This window comes from Lathamus discolor, chromosome 3 (assembly GCF_037157495.1).
Source record: "Lathamus discolor isolate bLatDis1 chromosome 3, bLatDis1.hap1, whole genome shotgun sequence".
NCBI classification, from domain to species: domain Eukaryota; kingdom Metazoa; phylum Chordata; class Aves; order Psittaciformes; family Psittacidae; genus Lathamus; species Lathamus discolor.
Window position 1 is genome coordinate 138,108,254 of NC_088886.1, and position 17,321 is coordinate 138,125,574.

The 17,321-nt window shown below is 50.7% G+C and overlaps 2 protein-coding genes across 5 annotated transcripts in view; one reads left to right on the top strand and one right to left on the bottom strand.

Annotated features, from left to right (window-relative positions):
* CNNM2 (cyclin and CBS domain divalent metal cation transport mediator 2) overlaps nt 1-12,554 on the top strand; it is a 124,528-nt gene extending 111,974 nt beyond the window's left edge. Inside the window, exons 7-8 of the mRNA XM_065672158.1 lie at nt 2,166-2,350; nt 4,492-12,554. Coding sequence (XP_065528230.1) covers nt 2,166-2,350; nt 4,492-4,701 — 395 coding nt within the window. The 3' untranslated portion in view covers nt 4,702-12,554. The remainder of the gene's footprint in view (nt 1-2,165; nt 2,351-4,491) is intronic.
* Nucleotides 12,555-15,534: 2,980 nt separating this feature from the next.
* The window catches only part of NT5C2 (5'-nucleotidase, cytosolic II), a 60,950-nt gene continuing 59,163 nt past the window's right edge, over nt 15,535-17,321 (bottom strand). For all 4 annotated transcript variants that reach the window (XM_065672163.1, XM_065672164.1, XM_065672165.1 and 1 more), the window contains one exon: nt 15,535-17,221. In XM_065672163.1, the coding sequence (XP_065528235.1) occupies nt 16,964-17,221 (258 nt within the window). In that variant the 3' untranslated portion in view covers nt 15,535-16,963. The remainder of the gene's footprint in view (nt 17,222-17,321) is intronic.

Below are 17,321 nucleotides of genomic sequence, written 5' to 3' on the forward strand. Positions count from 1 at the left end.
TGCTAGGAGGCTGTCAGGGTGCTGTTCTGGAAACATGGACTTGCCTGGTCATCTGCCAGCATCATTGCTCTGTCATCTGCCCTTCCTGTATCTTCCCTTCATCATTAACTTCCCTTCTCCCTTCCTGACTTTACATGGTCCAGAAGTGATGTCCTTTCCCTCAGATTTTTAGTAATCATACTTTTTTGTTCTGTCCTTTTGTTTTACCTGTCCGATTTTTTTGTTTTTGTTTCGATATATGCTTTGTCACGTTGCTTTCTGTCCTCCTTTGTTTTTTCTTAGTAATGTACTATAAGAACCAGGTGAAAAGAAAGAGCAGATATAGTCTCACTAGTATAAAGCTATTCAAGATGGAAACCTTTATGCTGAGCAGCAATGATGCTGTTCTTGTCATTTGTGTATGCAAGTGGGAAAGACAGGACAGATGCACTCAGCCTTCACAGTTCCTTGCTGTCCAGTGCGATTTACAGTGTCAAGCTCTGTGTGAAGATAGAGCTTTGGCTCCTGGCAGCAATTATTGCAGCCTGCTGTGGCTTTCAAGATGGCAAGTCTTTGTGGAGGAAAACCTTGCAGGGGAGTGCTTCTCCCTAAGCCTGTACTTGGTGTTGCCATAGGGACCTGCACTAATTCCATAGTGCAGAAATGGCAGAAAAATTGCCAAATTGTCAGAACCTGTATTTTTCTGTTCCCTTTTCTAAAATTAAAGATGTCAGAGGACTTGCAAGTGAGAAATAAAAACAAGGGCAATTTTGCCGTGCATCTAGAAACATCTAAAGTGTTTGGTTAGGGAAGGCTGGATGCAGGGATGTAGAACAGGCTCTGCCATTTGTGCAAGGAAAGATTTTATTTATAGTGATTAAGTGTCAGAGGTAGGGTTGAATTTTAGGGAGGTTTTGGGGGGGGGGGGTTGTTGGTTTTTTTGTTGTGCTTTTTTTTAAGAAATAAGTTTATATATGTTGAAGTCTTAAAAGAAAAAAAATTAGTAAAGCTTGCAAGGATACCATTGCCAGTTTGTTTGAAGAGGCTTTGTATGTTAAGATTATATGAAAATGATCTTTCAGCTGAGAATGGGGGTCATGTGAAGGTTGAGTAGCATCCTTTATGTCAAGTGTGGGCTGGTTGAATGAAATTTAACTGCACTATGATCCAAAAATTCACCAGTCCCAAACACAAGTCTTAGATCAGCATATTCTGTGTGTGCACCCAGGGAGAAGCCCATTGACAGGAGGGCTTGGGATCTCTCTTAGGATGTATTTCTGCCCTCCTTTCTTCTGGGTCACTGTGTGGGTGGAAGTTAGGGATGCAGAATGTCTGTGGCTTCCTGAAAGCACATTTACTTGAGCTGAACTATGGCCAGTCACACTCACAGGGGACAGCTGAGAGGGTTTCAAGTGGAACTTTACAGTGGTTAAAGGCCAGTAATAGAAAATGTTGTCTCCAGTTTACTCCTTTCCTGGACACAGATTTTTCTCTGTAGCCCAGACTGGTTTCCCTGTTTTGCTGGCTGGCATGTACCACATGGAGCTTGTTCTCCTTCACGGAGTTTTTGCCCCTTTAAGCGCTGGGACGTACTTGAGGAAACATTGCATTAGTCATGTGGACTCCTCTCTGGTCCACTGAGGACTCTATCACTTATGATTTGAAAATGTCTGCTCTAATTCAGGGAACAAGGCATATGTTGGTACCAGATGGAATAAAAGGGAGGAAGGGTTAGCTGGAACTGACTGTGGATGAAAGGTCTGGTATGGAGTTATGATTATAAATTAGTAAGAAAAAAATAAAGGAATCTGTTAAGCATGGTCTTACTATCAAGAGCTTCTGTAAGGGAGCCTTGGGAAGTGACCTTTCTCTGGTGGTTACCACTCATCAGCTGAAGCACTGTCATCAGCTGAAGCACTGTCACCAGCTGTGCACAGGGCACGTTGCAGCCTAAACCCAACTAGGTTTGTTTAAGGCATATTCACTGGTGTCAACTATCAGTTCTGGCCTCAAATTGTACCTTTTCAGAGTAACTGGGTTGTTTAACTGCATGTCTAATTATCAGTGGATTAAGTACTTGCAGTTCTTTCGTGCTACATCATGATGTATTATGTCCCTTTGAAACTGGTGGCTTTAAATATTTCTTACTTGATTTAAGAAATCTCTCACTCTTGCCTGTTTCTCAGCCGAAAATAAATCTCCACCTCGGCCCTGCGGCTTGAATCACTCAGACTCTTTAAACCGAAGTGATCGCATCGATGCAGTGACACCAACGTTAGGGAGCAGCAACAACCAGCTGAATGCATCTTTCCTCCAAGTGTATGTTCCGGACTACTCAGTGAAAGCAATCTCAGACATTCAGTTTGTCAAGGTAGGAAAAAAGCTAGAAAGGCCCTGCTGGAAAGCTGGGCTTGGCTGGTAGGATGGAGAGCCTGGGGAAGGGAGGTCTCTTTTGATCGCCTTGTGAGTAAACAGGATTATGAAAGCAGCCGTCTGAGAATCACTTTAAATTACTTTCTTCCAGTATCTGCTGTCCATTGGTTTGTTTTCACCGTTTTTCTCCTTTAGGCTCATAAGTAGTTTGGTCACATAAATTTCTGGATTTCAGGTCCCTTGAGGAAAGATAATAGAAAATAACCTCTCTTTGCTTTTAGTCATGAACAACATATCTTTGTGAAGCCTTTGGAACCATCAGAAATGGAGATCCATCATTACCAGTGTCCTTTTCTAAGGGATGAGACATTTTCTGTTGGCTGCAGCTTTTTTTCACTTCTGATTTCCGTTTGGGATTCTTGATCTTACTTTCCAACTTGTCATCCCTGTGCTTGGAGAAGTCTTGGATATTTCTCTTTATCTTAACTTCACATGTTAGGCTCATGTCTCATCCTACCAGTGAGTTGCTGCATGAATACATCTCTGTCTCCCAGCATGGTGCATCCCACGCTGAAATGTGTGTGAGTCCTGTGGGATAGGAAGTCTAGCTGAGCTGAGGAACAGCTAATGCTGGCAGCAATTCCAGGCCAGCTGAGAGTCCAGGGAAGCTGACGTCCCATGGCCAGAAGTTGACCTTGATGCTTTTCTTAAATGCATGTTCACAGTTTCTTTATATGCAGACCAAATGATTTGTGAACTCAGCTTCTGTTCAAAGTCAATATTAGGAATGTGGAATAGAGTAGAAATACTAGAATGTTAAATCAATTATTCTTGTAGCCAAATTTTAACAGTACAGTCTCACACTGAGAACTCAACAGATTCAGTTGTACTGGTTGATGGTTCAAGCCTTCAAGGCTTAGATCAGTAAGTATTTATCACTGGGTGAGTGTTTCTCACTGCAGCTCTCAATGGCTAATCTGCTGTACAGAGCAGCTACTCATCTTATGCTGGTTTATGGGGAGTCCTTCCAACTCTCACTGTTTTCATACTGAGGCTAATGAATGCTAAACTGTCTCATGCCTCTGCACTCACCCGCACTCCTCTTTTTTGCATCACTCTGCTTTACACACAGGACAGAGTACTCACCGTTAGTGTTTTCACTGTGCCACATGGGCATTTATTCAGTTAATACCTTGTAAACCAGGGTTGAGACCTGCTCGTGCATGTTTTGGGTTTTGCTTTTGGAGTTGTGACCTGGTCCATCTGACTCTCTCCATTTCCAGTCTCTCTTTTGCATTGGTACTGAAACATATGGTTTTCTAAAAGCCTTGTTTCACCTTTTCCACCTTCCTTCCTGCTGAGATGATCCACTGCTGTTGTAGCACACAGGGCTGCCAGTGCACGTGCATCCTGCTGCCTGTCCTGGCTGGGAAGGTTGCCCTGAAGGAGTTTATGGGTCAGGCTGCTTGCGGCTGCAGGAGGAATTCTGTCCTCTACCACCATATGCAGATATATGGGGCTATAGGCTTCCTTGCCTCTGGGGCATTGTGAGCCGTAACACTCTGTGCTCTAGGCCAGCTCTAGTCGTGACTGTTCTGCTGAGTGCAACCAGCTCTTGCAGAGACTAATTTGGAGTCATATCCATGGAGATCCCAGTCTTTCCTAGAATTGAATGTCCTTCTGTATCAGGATAAGGCTATAGCTCCTGCTGCGTTTGCTGGCCTAGACAAGAGCAGTAATGCTTGTACTCTGGCTGGGACTCTTAGAGCCACACCAGGACTCACTGAGGCTAGGAGAAAGACTTCACTGAACTCTGGTTCTGGCACTAAAAATATGCATGATTAGAAGGAAATGGAGAGCTGATTTTAAAATCTCTGCGTAGGAATAAATCCCTGCCTTTGGACAGCATGGTGGTCGCACAGCTCTGTGCTTCTGCCTTGTCTGAAAATGTCACCATGCTGTGGTGCTGAGTTGGGATGCTCTATGCTTGCAAAGCGCAGGGATGCTTTATAGGAACACGTAAACAGGGGGTTTGAAGTGTGATCATCTGGAAAGGGAGGAGGGCACTTTATTTGCTCAGTGTGTCCCACAGGAGACACAAAAGTGTGACTGGTTTTATTCCTTCTGTTCTTGGAGCAGATCTCAAGACAGCAGTACCAAAACGCCCTCATGGCATCCCGGATGGACAAAACACCTCAGTCCTCGGACAGTGAAAACACTAAAATCGAACTGACTCTTACGGAGCTGCATGATGGTTTGCCAGATGAGACAGCAAACCTGCTGAACGAACAGAACTGTGTGACTCACAACAAGCCCAACCACAGTATGCACAGTGAAGGAGCCATCTAGGAGCTGACTCCCTACAACCCACCCATCCCACCTCCTCAGCAGGACCCTTGCTCCTTCCTGCCTCCTCCCCGAGTGTGAACACCATTAGTATGTGCTTGCAACACTGTGCTGCATCCAGTGTTCTGAGACCAAAGACTTTTGTGTCCATTCTGGGAGCAGAAGAGGAAGAAACAGAAAGAAAGGAGCAAAGAGCAAGAGAGAATAAAGCCCCAACTGTACTTTGGGAATGGTGAGCCACCCTTGAGAACGATGAAAATACTTCTTGCAAAATAGAATTGTGTTTATTTTTTATCTGTATTTTTGATCCTTGTTGGGTTTTTCCTCCTCAAACACATATGGAGAAGTTTCAAAGCTCCTCCAGTTATTTTTTCAAGAGAGATCTTGTTTTTAAAAAGTATTTTACAGAGTTTTAAATTGTTTCTGTCCCTCCTGAACCTCGAATGGGCTCTGTTGTGGTTTTGTGAATTGGCTCCAATGTCCTTAGGCCTCTTTTCACCCCTTTCTGGTCCTTTCCGTGGCCCTGTTGAAGTTAGCAACTGGTACTTGTATGTTATTTGTGTCTTAAGAATGAGCGAGCTTCGGGGAACCTCTGGTTTCAACCACCTGGAGGGCCAAGGGATGAGTACTATTACATTCTTCCAGTTACGTTTCAAGGAAGGAGTGGCTACTTTGGTATATAATGATGTCTCAAGTTTGGGAAGGTTTCCTTGTAAAACAGGCAGAAGCGATGTTACGCTTACAGTTTTGTAACCTCCGTTATGTCATGTTGAAGGTGATGCTGAGGGGGAAGGAGTTAATTAGCAAAACTACAATCTCATGGAATGAAAGCCAGGCATAATTTTCCATAATGAAGTAACTGGGCGATTCTTTTAATTGATGTTCCTGACAGTTGCATGGTGAAGTAATGTGTGCACCCCAAAATGGGACGGTTTTAAGCACTCGTGTGCTGTAGCGGTCTGCACCTTGGCCAGATGTGCAGATGTGCAGTCTTTGCTAAAGAACACAGACCATCAGTCCCCACCCCACTTCAATCTCAAGTATTAACACAAAAGATGCTGCTACAGTTATGCCCAAAGTACATCCTCCAGGTGACAGTAGACCTCTACCAGTGCAAGGATGGGCTCTGCTGAGGAGTCGGGACCATCCTCTTCTCTCCAAGAACTGACAAAACTTTCCGGACGCGAGTGTATTGCACTTCAGGGACTCGGAGAGATTTGTTTCCAGGCTGTTCCCAGCCATGTTCCTTCTTTTGAGTGGATTTAGTGCATTTCCTTCTCTCTTGCCCATTTTAACAGCCATTTTAGGGTTTACTGTGGTAGCAGAGCAGAGAGCCTCCCATCCAGCTGCCACTAGCACAGGGCACCGTGCATTGGGCAGCAGAAACCAATTCCTCCACCCCAAAAACCTGAATGCAGAATGGTTGCAAGCAGGAGGCACCCTGTGGCAGTTGTGCATCACAGATTCCCCACTTCCACAGATGGAGTCTGAGTCCTCAAACGAAGAAAAGTCATCTGACCACTCTGATCACTCTGATCCTCTCCCTTTCATGCTCTCAAACAAAATGTGAACTTTGCCTTGGTATCTGGAGAGATTAAATAAATCAGGCATTGCAGCTTCTCTGTTTGGAGACCCTTCCATGGCCCCTGGCTATGTAGCATTTCCCTTCCTTTCTTTACATCCAGATAATCTCATCTGACCCTCAGAGAAGACCCCAGCCCCAAATGCAACTGCCAGAGCGCTCTGTGCCTGCCCCGGCTCTCCTGCTTGCGGGCTGGGGAAGTTCCCATGGTCTGTCTTTGTGAGCGGTGGCTGGAAAGGTGCAATATTGTGCAGCAGGATCTCCTCACAGGAAAGGGGAGTGCATGGATCAGAGCCAGTTCGGCCTGTGCATGTGTCTTCTCTCTTGTTTGGCTTCAGAAAGCAGCCCTAATTTTTGCTGTCCTCCCCAATGGGAAAGGTGCACATACTCGTTGGAGCCACCCATGAGGATGAAGTCCCCGCAAGAGATTGCACATAGGGCATAGAGATTGCACAGGATCTAGTGCGTGTACCCGGTGAGGAGGAAACAGGGCCCCCAAACCTTACTGTCACATTTAGCTTATTAACATTTTTTGAGTCCCATCTAAAAGCATTTCCTTAGTCTCCATCCTCGCTTTGATACACACCAGCCCACCATCGCTGAGAGCACACAGCTCAGCATCGGCAGGGGCTGACCTGAGCCCTGCTTGTTCCCAGAGAGCTGCCAGTATTGCACCTTTCCTGCAAAGCAAGCTGGTGAGATGTTCCAGCGTTTGTCCTTGGCGAGGGACCCACCTCACCAGGTGTTACCTAGCGTTGCTGAATGTAAAAGTTTGTCGGAAGCGTTTGACACGGTGGTGAGCTTGAGATGCAGTATCCGTTTTGTCAAACCTGCCGAGGGAGGGAAGGCTCAAGTCAAGGCAGCTCTCTGTGTGGATTGAGGTTGCTCGTTGGATCTGACTTCTGCTCCTTGGGGCAGGTTATGGATTTGTGTCGGTGTCTGTGTTCCTTTTTAAGAAAAAGAAAAAACAAACAAAAAAAAAAAAAGGCAAACAAAGAAAGCGCCAATTTTTTCCAACCAAAGCCATGTGATCCCAAAGCAAATACCTCCTGCTTCTGCCCATGCTGCACTGCTCCGAATTTGCAAGCAATTTTTTGCATGACTGTTTTTCATCATTTGTACAGATCCAATAATGGAAAGTGAAATAATTTCCTTAAAAATAGTTGATTATAGATGTGTTTCATATGGAAAATATGTACCTGACCCCAGAGGGGTTAGGAGCTGCTACTATTAATTAGCTTGAAGAACAAAGCATGGTCCTCTCCCTGGAGGGGAAAGAATCCAGTCTCCCTGTTCTCAGGGTATTTACAGTTTTACTGTTGAACAAATGCAAGGGGTTCCCAGCCCTCGTGGTGGGAACCATCACAAGCAGTGGAGCCCAGCTCAGGATCACTTCTGAGCCTCCGGACGGCGTTTGCTGGTGCCAGGAATTGGCTTTCCCAGCTGCAATGGAGTTGCTGTGGCATCTGAGTCTGTGCCCTTGCAGGGGGTGTCCTGCCAGAGCAGATTCTGCTTTCTCTGCTTTGCTGGCTGCCCACCTGCATGCAGGTGGGCTCAGATGCCATGCTGCAGTGCCATAAGGATGTGTGGCAGGGCTGCCTGACATTGCCATGGCACAGGGCACCAGCTGGTGGCTTTGGGAATTGTTGGGCTTGTCCTCAGACCTCGGCCAGGCTTTGACTCATAGAAAGGATACTGCATCTTCCTATGTCAACTGCTACTGCCGCCTTTGTTCCCCTCGTCTGTCTGCCTCTGGGCGCAGGCAGAGGCAGGCAGAGGCCTGCTGGCCGGGGAGGCTGGGAGGGCATCTAGCCATGGTTTCTACTGTCAATACAGTTTTGCACAAGAGTTCTTTGAAGTGAGGTTTTCAACACTAGTATCTTAAATGCACAACTGTGAATTATAACTTTTTCACTCCTGTTGGTTGAAATTCCTTTAAATGAAATGAACCTGAATCTGTTGTAACTATGATTATTATTTTTTTTTAATTCTGTCTATTGCCAAATCTTTGTAAAGCATGAAGGAATGTGCTTGCTTTCCAGTGAGAATCTTTCTCCAAATGAGACTGACTCTGGTGATGTGGAGATCATACGAAGCACACCAGCTCTGAGTGGAGAGGGGCTCTGGGCGGGCTTAGCAAACCGACCTTGGCCTCCCTGTAGAGCCCACGCTGAGACCCTCCAGAGTTTACAAAGTGCTTGCTGTTCTGTTCTGAGCTTATCCACTCCCTGAGATCCCTGTGCAGGTGAAGGCTGCTGCCCCGGCAGAGCTCAGGATGGGTGAGGGACAAGGGGTGCTGGCAGGGAGTAGGGGCCCCAAGGCCAGTATGGCAGGGCGAGGTGCTTCCCCCATCCAGTAGCACCAGCAGAGTGAGCCCCATGGAACAGGTCTTTCCACTGCTCTCCGATTCTGCTCCAAGCCTGTAGTCGTGTTAGTTCCCCCTCATGCTCCTTTTGCCCCCATGCACACTCCTGCTCTGGACTGAGCAGTGATGGGATGATGCTGAGATCTGTGTGGGGCAGTTGGAGCTGGCTGCTCAAGGCTTATAGTTCTTTGGCCCTACTAGAACAGGGATCAGCCACTCATTCACATTGTGCTGACTGGTCTGTTCCTCCTCTCTTCTCCTGGACCTATTTCTCTTATCCTCACTGCAGTTTGGTTTGGTTTGTTTTTTTTGTTCTTTTCTTTAAGTGCCTTTTTGTGCGGTGGAGCTGGCAAGAGCAGGAGTCTCAGGATATGGCCCTTTGCACTCACCTCAGACCTGGAGAAAACTCAGGAGGAGCAGGGCAAGTTGCCCATGATGGCCCATAGACATCACCCATCACTGCTTCTCAGCCTTCAGCACCCAGCTCAGATGAGGATGAGATTTTGGCACTGGTGGTGTCAGGCTCTGGCTCAATTCAGCTCAAAGGATACCAAAGAGGTAGCTTTGTGTGAGGGTCTGCTTGGGCAGCAGTGGTGCTTCCTGTGATCTCTGCAGAGCTCAGCCAAAGGGGTGTGGATGGCAAAGAGCAGCGCTGTCTCCTCACGAGCATCCCATGTAAGTATCCTACATGATGGAGAATACAGCCATGTTCTCCAGGACCCTTTGAACATGCATCCTCCTTGTGCTGAAATACACTATCTATAGAAATCATTCCCACGTGAAAGATGTACCATATTTTATATGATGTCTAATACACACGCCTGTGGTTTTAAAACTAGTATCTGTGTACCAGTTGTCAAGTTATCCAGTGTCTGGACTCCCAGCAGAAAACTGGGGCTGGGTGGGATGGGAAAGGATGCTTCAAAGAGTACCTGTTGTTGTGCAGCAAACTCACTCAAGGCTTCATCCCAAAGGTGTCTGACCAGCACTGAGGGGTCATACTGTGTTCATACTGTGTACTGCCATGTGTGAAGCTGGCACAAAGCAGAAAACCAGCATGTGGTGAAAGGCTGGGTGTGATACAGCCCTGGGCTCGCTGCCTGCCCCGCTGCCTGGCTCTCCACTGAGGCTCGAAGTAGATGCAAAAGATGGTCCTTGGATGCTGAGGGTTGGTTTGGCCCAGTAGTGAAATTACAAGCTTAACTAACGGGACTGAAAGCTGGGCATCTTTTCATGGCACGGAGGAGAGAGCAGCCTTCGTCTAATTTGACCAGCAGAGAGAATACGCTCTGTGCTGCACTGGGCTGGGAAGCCACCCTTCTCCCTGCTGTATTGCTGTACTTCGTCCCTCAGTTGCAGGTCTCTTGCTGTTGTGCTGTGTGTTGATCTCTGTGGTGATACCTCACTCCCATGTATCCATGTATCCCAGGTATCCATGGCTTCCCACAGAGCCTCCTGGTCAATCCTGCTCAGTGTCTTGCTTTGTCCTGCAGTCTGGCTTCAAGCTGGGTCGTGTTCCACCGTGGTTAGTTTCATGGTCATGTCCTTGAGGCCGTCTCCAGGCGAGGGAAGGCTGTTGCTGCAGGTCCAAGTGGTACGGTTGAGCTTTTTGGTCTGGTTGTGTATATTTGCTGCTCCATTAGAAGCTGGGTGCTGAACCTGGGGAGGCCAGAGCATTCCCTAGGAGGAAGCCTGGAATGCTGGGTTATCCCAGTGCCCTTCCCTGAGCTGCAGGGATGGGGAAGTGGGTGCTGGAAAGCTGCCTCCAGCCCATAGCATGGTACAGGTGGTGGATGGAGGTGGTTCACAGATGGTAGCACTGAATTCAAAGTGACATCTTGTTGTTCTCATTACCCTGAGGACAGGCTCCCGAGCGGCTCTGTACCTCAGAAGTACGGTACTCGAAGCTGTGAGTCTTCTGTCTCCAGCTGAAAAGCATCTTTCTGCTCTCTCCTGAGGTTTCTCCTTCAGGCCCTGTTTTCCTCTGAGCAGGGCTGATCACTGGGGTCCTGCACAGGACAGTGCCCGGGCTGCTCACACCCCTCCAGCACAGACTCCTGGCTAATGGAGTGCTTGATGTTTAGTTCTCCCCCAGCAGGAGAGGTTTGCCCGTTCTGGACAGAAGCTGCTGCCTGTCATGCATCCAGGCTTCAGGTTTGTCAGCTGTTGTGAGCCAAACCAGTGCCTGCAGGTGGCTCTGATGCTCCAGGCATGGATCTGATGTCTCTATTATCTTCTCCTGGAAACAGTGCAGCAGCAGGTCAGTAGCAGGGTTTGCTGGGGAGGAAAAGATGGTCCCAGCATTTGGTGCTTGGCAGAGCAGCACAGCATCCCATTTCAGCTGTTTGGTAAACACAGAGCTTTATAAAAGGAGGTGTTTTTTTAATCCTCCGGGCATCACTGTTGTACCAAATCTGTCAAAGTCAGAAACTTGTAGGTGTCAGATAAGTAGCCTGGAGCATAGGCCCTTAGCTGGAAGTGCCAATAGTGAACGCATGCCTTCTGGATTCACCCAAAGACCAGTGCGGAGGGTGGGGGGGTCTCTCGGTGAGCTCCTCTGTTCACAGAAGTGAGAGTGGCCAGGCCTAGATCAGCTCTAGAGTCCCCCTGCTTCAAAGTCTCAGGTGCCAGCAGGCTGGGCTGGGCTGGGTTGGCCGGCGGGTTTTTACCCAGGGTACGTGCCCTGTCCTGCATCGTGTTGGCTTGGACTGGGCAGTGTGGCTGCTGCTGCGGCACCGGCCGTGGCCGTTCCTCTGCTCTTCTCGCTGTGGTTCAGTTGCAAGTGTTCAGGAAGGCAAGAGAAACAGGTGCAGCAGTCAGGAGCAGGCGGTGCTGCGGCCGTCCTGTCTTCATTCCTCGCACTAAGGGTGGGAGATGCTGCTCAAGGGACTCAGAGAGTGCAATCGGTCCCATTCAGTCTGTGCTCTCCTGAGCTCAAGGGTGGTTTATGAGCAGTTCAGGGCCAGGCGCTGCTGAGGGAGTCAGAGCTTTGTGCAGCTGCAGAGCCAGGCCCGACATCTGGGCCATGGGGCAGGCGCCCGGATGCCAACACTGAATCAGAGAACCCGAATACTTGAGAAGTGTTCCCAAAAGCCATGAGCAGCCGGAGCCCTCGCACCAAACCGTGCCCCTGCGGCCGGATCCTTCCTGACGGCTGCCGTGGTCCTCCCGCGCTCCCTCCATACCAGTGGCTCTTCCCTGTGTCCTGTTCACCATCGTATGTGGTCTTTGCGAGTTGTATCATATTGTACATGACTTGGGGTTGCCAGAGTTGTAGTGTTCTGACCGCAGTATTTCCATGTGTGTACATAAACCTGAATAAGCACAACTGAACTCCTGAATGAAGTGTATACGTTTCATATCCTGATTGTCATACGATGAATTTTATAATTATTCCGATTTTGTTGTAGATTTCCAATCTTTCCTATTTATTTTGTACCAGATTTATTTGTATATTTTGTGATTTTGTTTAAAAGCATTTTGTTTATTTCTATTCTTTTTAGATAAATGATGATTTTTTTTTTCTGTTGAACATTCCAGTTTATGCATTTTTCCCTCCTCCATGCTCCCCTCCTCATTTCCAAGGGACGGATTTTGGCACGCGGGTGGTGGGGCTGATGTTGATGATCCCTGACCCAGATCTCTGCTATTGGCACATCATCGCTCTTGAATCTCTACTTCAGCTGTCAAGAGCCACGGAGAGGCTGGATGCTGTTCCCCTTAGAGCCAGGTCTTGCTCTTTGCTTTGGTGGGCCTGGGCCTATAAGTCCTCAAGCTGGGGAGGGCTGTGCCGGTGGTTTTGCTGACCAGGAGCAGGGAAGCTGGTGGCAATGCAAGCAGCTGACTTTATGAAGGCCCCTCAAGGGTGAGGGCCTTTTTCTTCCACTAATAAAACCCCCTTATTTACAACCTGCTCTCCACAGATCATGTTTGTCCGTCCGGAAGCGTAGATGCCGTCTGTCTGTCCCTCTGTGGCGTGTGTTCCTGCCAGGCGGTGTGTGACGGGGTCTCCAGCGAGGGACGCGGCTGGTGGTGAAGTCGCTGGTGGAGCGAGTCTGTCTGTGCCCCTGCATCAGTGCCGCTCTCTGCTCCCCACTGCTGGGCCTTGGGCAGCAGAGCTGTGCAGAGCCTGCAGTGGCAGAGCTCTGTTTCTGAGCGGGAGGGTGCGCCTGTGCTCAGTGCCCTGCCCAGCATCACTTCAGTTCCATGCTTCCCTGCAGGGCAGCCGCAGCCCGGCCATGCACCCAGTTTGTGTTTCCGCCACCCTCAGCCCCTGTCCTCGCAGCCGGTTCTCCCACTGCTCTCCCTGCACTGGGCTTTCTGCCTTGCTCAGCTCTTGAGCTGATAAACCCTGGGTTAGTGAGAGTTGGGCAGTGTCTGCTCAAGCCTTGGGGTGGTTTTGCTGCACCCGGTGCCTCTGTCCCCGTTCCTGTGCTGCGGGGTGGACCAGTCCCCCTGCACATCTCTCTGCCCAGCCTCCTGTCAGCAGCACGGGGAGAGCAGCAGGTCCTGTGAGGACTGGGCCCCATGTGTCTGCCCCTGCAGTGGGTGGAGGACGTGATGCTGCAAGCAGGATGTAAGCAGAATTAATGTGCAGGCAGGCTTGGGGCTGGCTCGGGGCTGGCTCCTGTGGTGAGGAGCAGAGCAGGAAAGAGCCCAAGCATCCTGGCAGGGAGGATGCAAATGTCCGGTCCGGGCAGGCAGGTGGGATGGGTCCGGGCTGCACTGTGGCGGCGGGGTGGGAGCAGTGCCTGGGGCAAAGGCACCTGCATCTGCGGCCTCTCTGTGTGGCCAGGCCGGCAGCGGGGGGACCCCCAGCACTAGGGGCCAGTTCTCAAGTACTGCGTGAGTCCTGCTCAGGGGCACTTTTGGTACCCACAGGGTGTTAGGCACTGGTAAACCTTGCCCTCCGCTGCCCTGCTGCTGCATCGCCCTGCCTGCCAGGGCCTGTCTGCGGGAGGTGAGCACCCCAGGGTGAGCTGGGAGCTCTGCGCCTACAGACTGCCTTGTCAATGTACACCATGGGGGCTTTAGGCGCTGAGGCTGCAGCAGGTGCTGCTCAGGGACTGGCACAGGGCTTTGCATCCTCCATACTGGGTTTGCGCTGCAGCTGCAGTGGGTGCTGCCTGCTGGGAGAGGAGCTGGTGCAAGCAGGAGGAGCTGGGAGCATCTCTTGTTACTTTGACCTATTCAGAAGGGCTTGCTGGCAGTGCCCCCAACACAAAATGTCTCCAGGGCCATGTCTAAGGGCAGTGTGACCCTCGGGCTCCTGTCCCTGGTAGAGTTTGCTCTGTGCAGCTGCTGTGAGTGCCCTCCATCCCTGCGGAGCAGTGAGGGTGAGCACGTGGTGGGGAGAAAGCAGGACCCAGGACAAGGAGAGCTCAGGGCTTGGGGCGAGGCTTGTCCCTGAGGCCTTGCTGCCACCGGCCTTACGCTGCAGGAGGGACCAGCGGGCATCAGCGTCCCCATCCCCTGGGGTGCCGGCACAGGCTGCAGGGAGCGCAGCTCACGCTGGCTATCCCAGGGGCTCTGCAGGGCTGCTGGGAGACACAAGGTACCGCCAAGGCACCGGCTCCGTGTGGGCAGCGCTGGTGTGGGCTAGGAAATGGCTGTGGCCACGTCCCCTGTGCCAGCCAGGGCAAAAGGCTTCACCCCGGCTCTTGCTCAGTGCGTTCTTACTGCAGCACCAGTGCAGAGCAGCACGGGATGGGCAAAGCGGCACAAGGCCGGGCAGCGAGCAGTGCCTGGTGTCCATCAGGCTCCCTCTGCCCGCCGCTTTCCCACCGTCAAGCGAGGGTCAAATACTTTCCATTGCTCCCGCCTTGAAGAGTCTTCTCCCCATCGCGGTCAGAAATAGCCCTGGGCTGGGAGGGAGCTATTTGTGGTGACCGGTTAGGAAGGAGGAATGGAAGGAGGAATGCTCGGAGCTCCCGGACCTCCCTTCCCGCAGCCGCACGCCCTCCCCAGCTGCTGAGCTAAAGCTTAAAAAATCCAAGTGGCTATACTTGGAGAAATGAGGTTTAAACATAGCAAAGCCCAGCATGGCCTTTAGTGAAAGGGCTCGGGAGCAGCTCCTCAAACCCTTCTTGCAGCCAGCATCACTGTGGGTACACACTAGCTGTTTTCCAGACCCCAAAATCAAGGGGTCAGGGCCCAGTGTTGGGTATGGGGCTCTCAGCAATCCCTGATGTGTCGCTGCTGATGGCCACCACCTGCAGCCATTTAGCGTTGCTTTTCTGTTTGGCCACAGGTCCTGACCATCCTGCTGTGGCAGCTCTGACGGCGGCATCTCAGCTGCTCTGGTTTGGTTCATAGGAGGGGTTCGGTCACAGGCGAAGGCTGAGCGCAGGCTGCGCTGGCCCCAGGGCTGTCCCTGTCCTGGTGGGTACAGGGTGGACAGAGCCGTTGGCTGGCTCAGCCAGTGCCATTGCTGCGGCTGCTCTGGCCTTCCCAGATTTTGCCCTGTTCAACCATGTTGCAGCCCGTGATGAGTGTGGGCCATGACGGAACCAGCTCTGGAAAGGGGCAATGCTGAAGGCAGTGGCGGGGGGGAGGTTGCCCTTCCCAACATGGAAAAGCCCCTCCTCACTCTAAATCCAGGCCAAAATGTTTCTCTGTCTCCCGGTGCCTTCCAGCTGAAGGTGATGGGGATAACAAAAGCCTCCTGTCCCCCCGCCATTGCTTCCCACCCACCTGGGGATCAGACAAGCCCTTAAAGCCAGGCCCACAGCCACTGCCCAGCAGCGCTTCACACAACCAGTTCCTGCGGATCCTTCCCTCTTCCTCAGCCACCCGTCCTGCCGGGATCCCCACAGACCAGTCCTGGCCGTCCCTGCCACCTCCAGCACCGCCCTCATCACCTCAGCGACACGCCACAAAGCGCCAGGCGTTTCTAAAAACATCATTTATTGACTTGAACAAGTGCCCCTCCAGCAGCAGCGTTTCCTGCTCCATGGTGGTGGTGTGGTTTTTCTGGTTTTATTGTCTCCTAAGGTACTTTAAAATGGAAAACCAAAATTCCATGAGTTTATGGAACTGAAACAACAGTCGAATTAACTACAAGAGGGCCCTCATTGTAATCCCTTCACAGCGAACGGCACAGGGGGGAGTAAGGGAGGCTGCACCATGACACGCAGGGAAAGCACAGGGTGCTGTTGTCTGGCTGGGTGCAGCCCTGCACCTTCCCCAGGGTGAATTCCAGCACGAGGACCATGCCAAACCCTGCAGCTATCACCCTCCTTGGCCACTGCAGCCTGCGATGAGGCTCTGTTTGCTCCAGGCCAAAGACAAGGGCATTTGCCAGCAGGGCTGGAGCTTCCCAGTTCCCATGCGGGGCTGGCCCTGTGACACGTGCTGTTCCCTAGTTTAGGGCAGACACCCTGGAATAACAGGCCCTTTCGCTCCAGGTGGTGGCTGGGTTTGCCTTTGGGATGCTTCACTTTGTTAAAGCTGAGCAGACAGAAAGGTCAGTAATAAGCAATAGGAAAACAGACTAATGTAATGCTACAGCAGTGGCTTCAAGCTCCTGGGTTAATAATTACTGCTGAAACTACAGGAGCTGAGAACACGGCGTGCGGCTCAGCTGCTGGAGAAATGTGCTGGAAAACATGCATCACATGCCGATGATGAAAGAGCGTCTGGAACACTGGGAGAGGATAACAAGCATCTACAAGCCGAAACGTGTACAGCTGCAGATACGCAAGAGCTGGAATCCCACCGCCATCTGGGACAGACGGAGGAATCAAACCACTGACACACAGAAACTCACACCAAGCTGAAGGTAAACTGAGTGCTGGAAACCACAGCAACACCCTGGCTAACACGGGGAGGGGCAGTTTGTAACCCGGAAGCAGAGGGTTAAGGGCAGCAACCCAACGGGCAGGAGGATTTGGATCATTTTGTCTCCTGCAGGGCCCAGCACATCCCTTCCTTCTCCACAGAGAATGTAACAAATGGCAAAAACCGTTCACAGGACACCGTTCAAATGAGGATCAGATGAAACACACCATGGGAAAGGGAGAAACATGCAGCATCCCTAATGTAATGGGAGCAGCACGACAGCCCAGGCGGGCAGTCCCATCTGAATGCACCACCCAGGCAGAACCCAACAGCTTTTTAAACCGTCTGCAAAACTGAAAACAAGGGTCTCCTCCTAATTAGTGTTAATTTGTTAAAAGTATCTGGACACTTCCAAAATGTGCCTTTGCAAGAATCACACCCCCCCCAACCCATCACCCCAAGGGCCCCAACAAAGGAATCCGCTCCTGATCACTGCTAGAGTCATGGTCTGTCTTCAGAGATGCTTTGCTTTTTCCTTCTTATTCTTCTTCCTCTTCCTCCTCTTCTTCCTCCTCTTCCTCTTCCTCATCGTCATCCTCGTCGTGGCAATGTGTGATTTCCTGAGGTGCCTGGGGGAAGAGGTTGGGCGGTTTGATCTCGCTGATGGAGCGGGTCAGTTGATGCCGCTTGTAGTCAGAATCTTTAAAATCCACCGAGGTGCGGTTGCGCGTGGCCATCGGCGACTCCTTCTCATTGATGTCGACGTGCGTGTGCTCCACCGTGGACTCGTGTGGCATCTACACATACAAGAGACAGAGAGGAGATGACAAAGGGTGCCCCAGTCCCAGGAGATCTCCCTGGGACAGATGGAGAGCAAGCCCCAGAAGGTGACCCTTC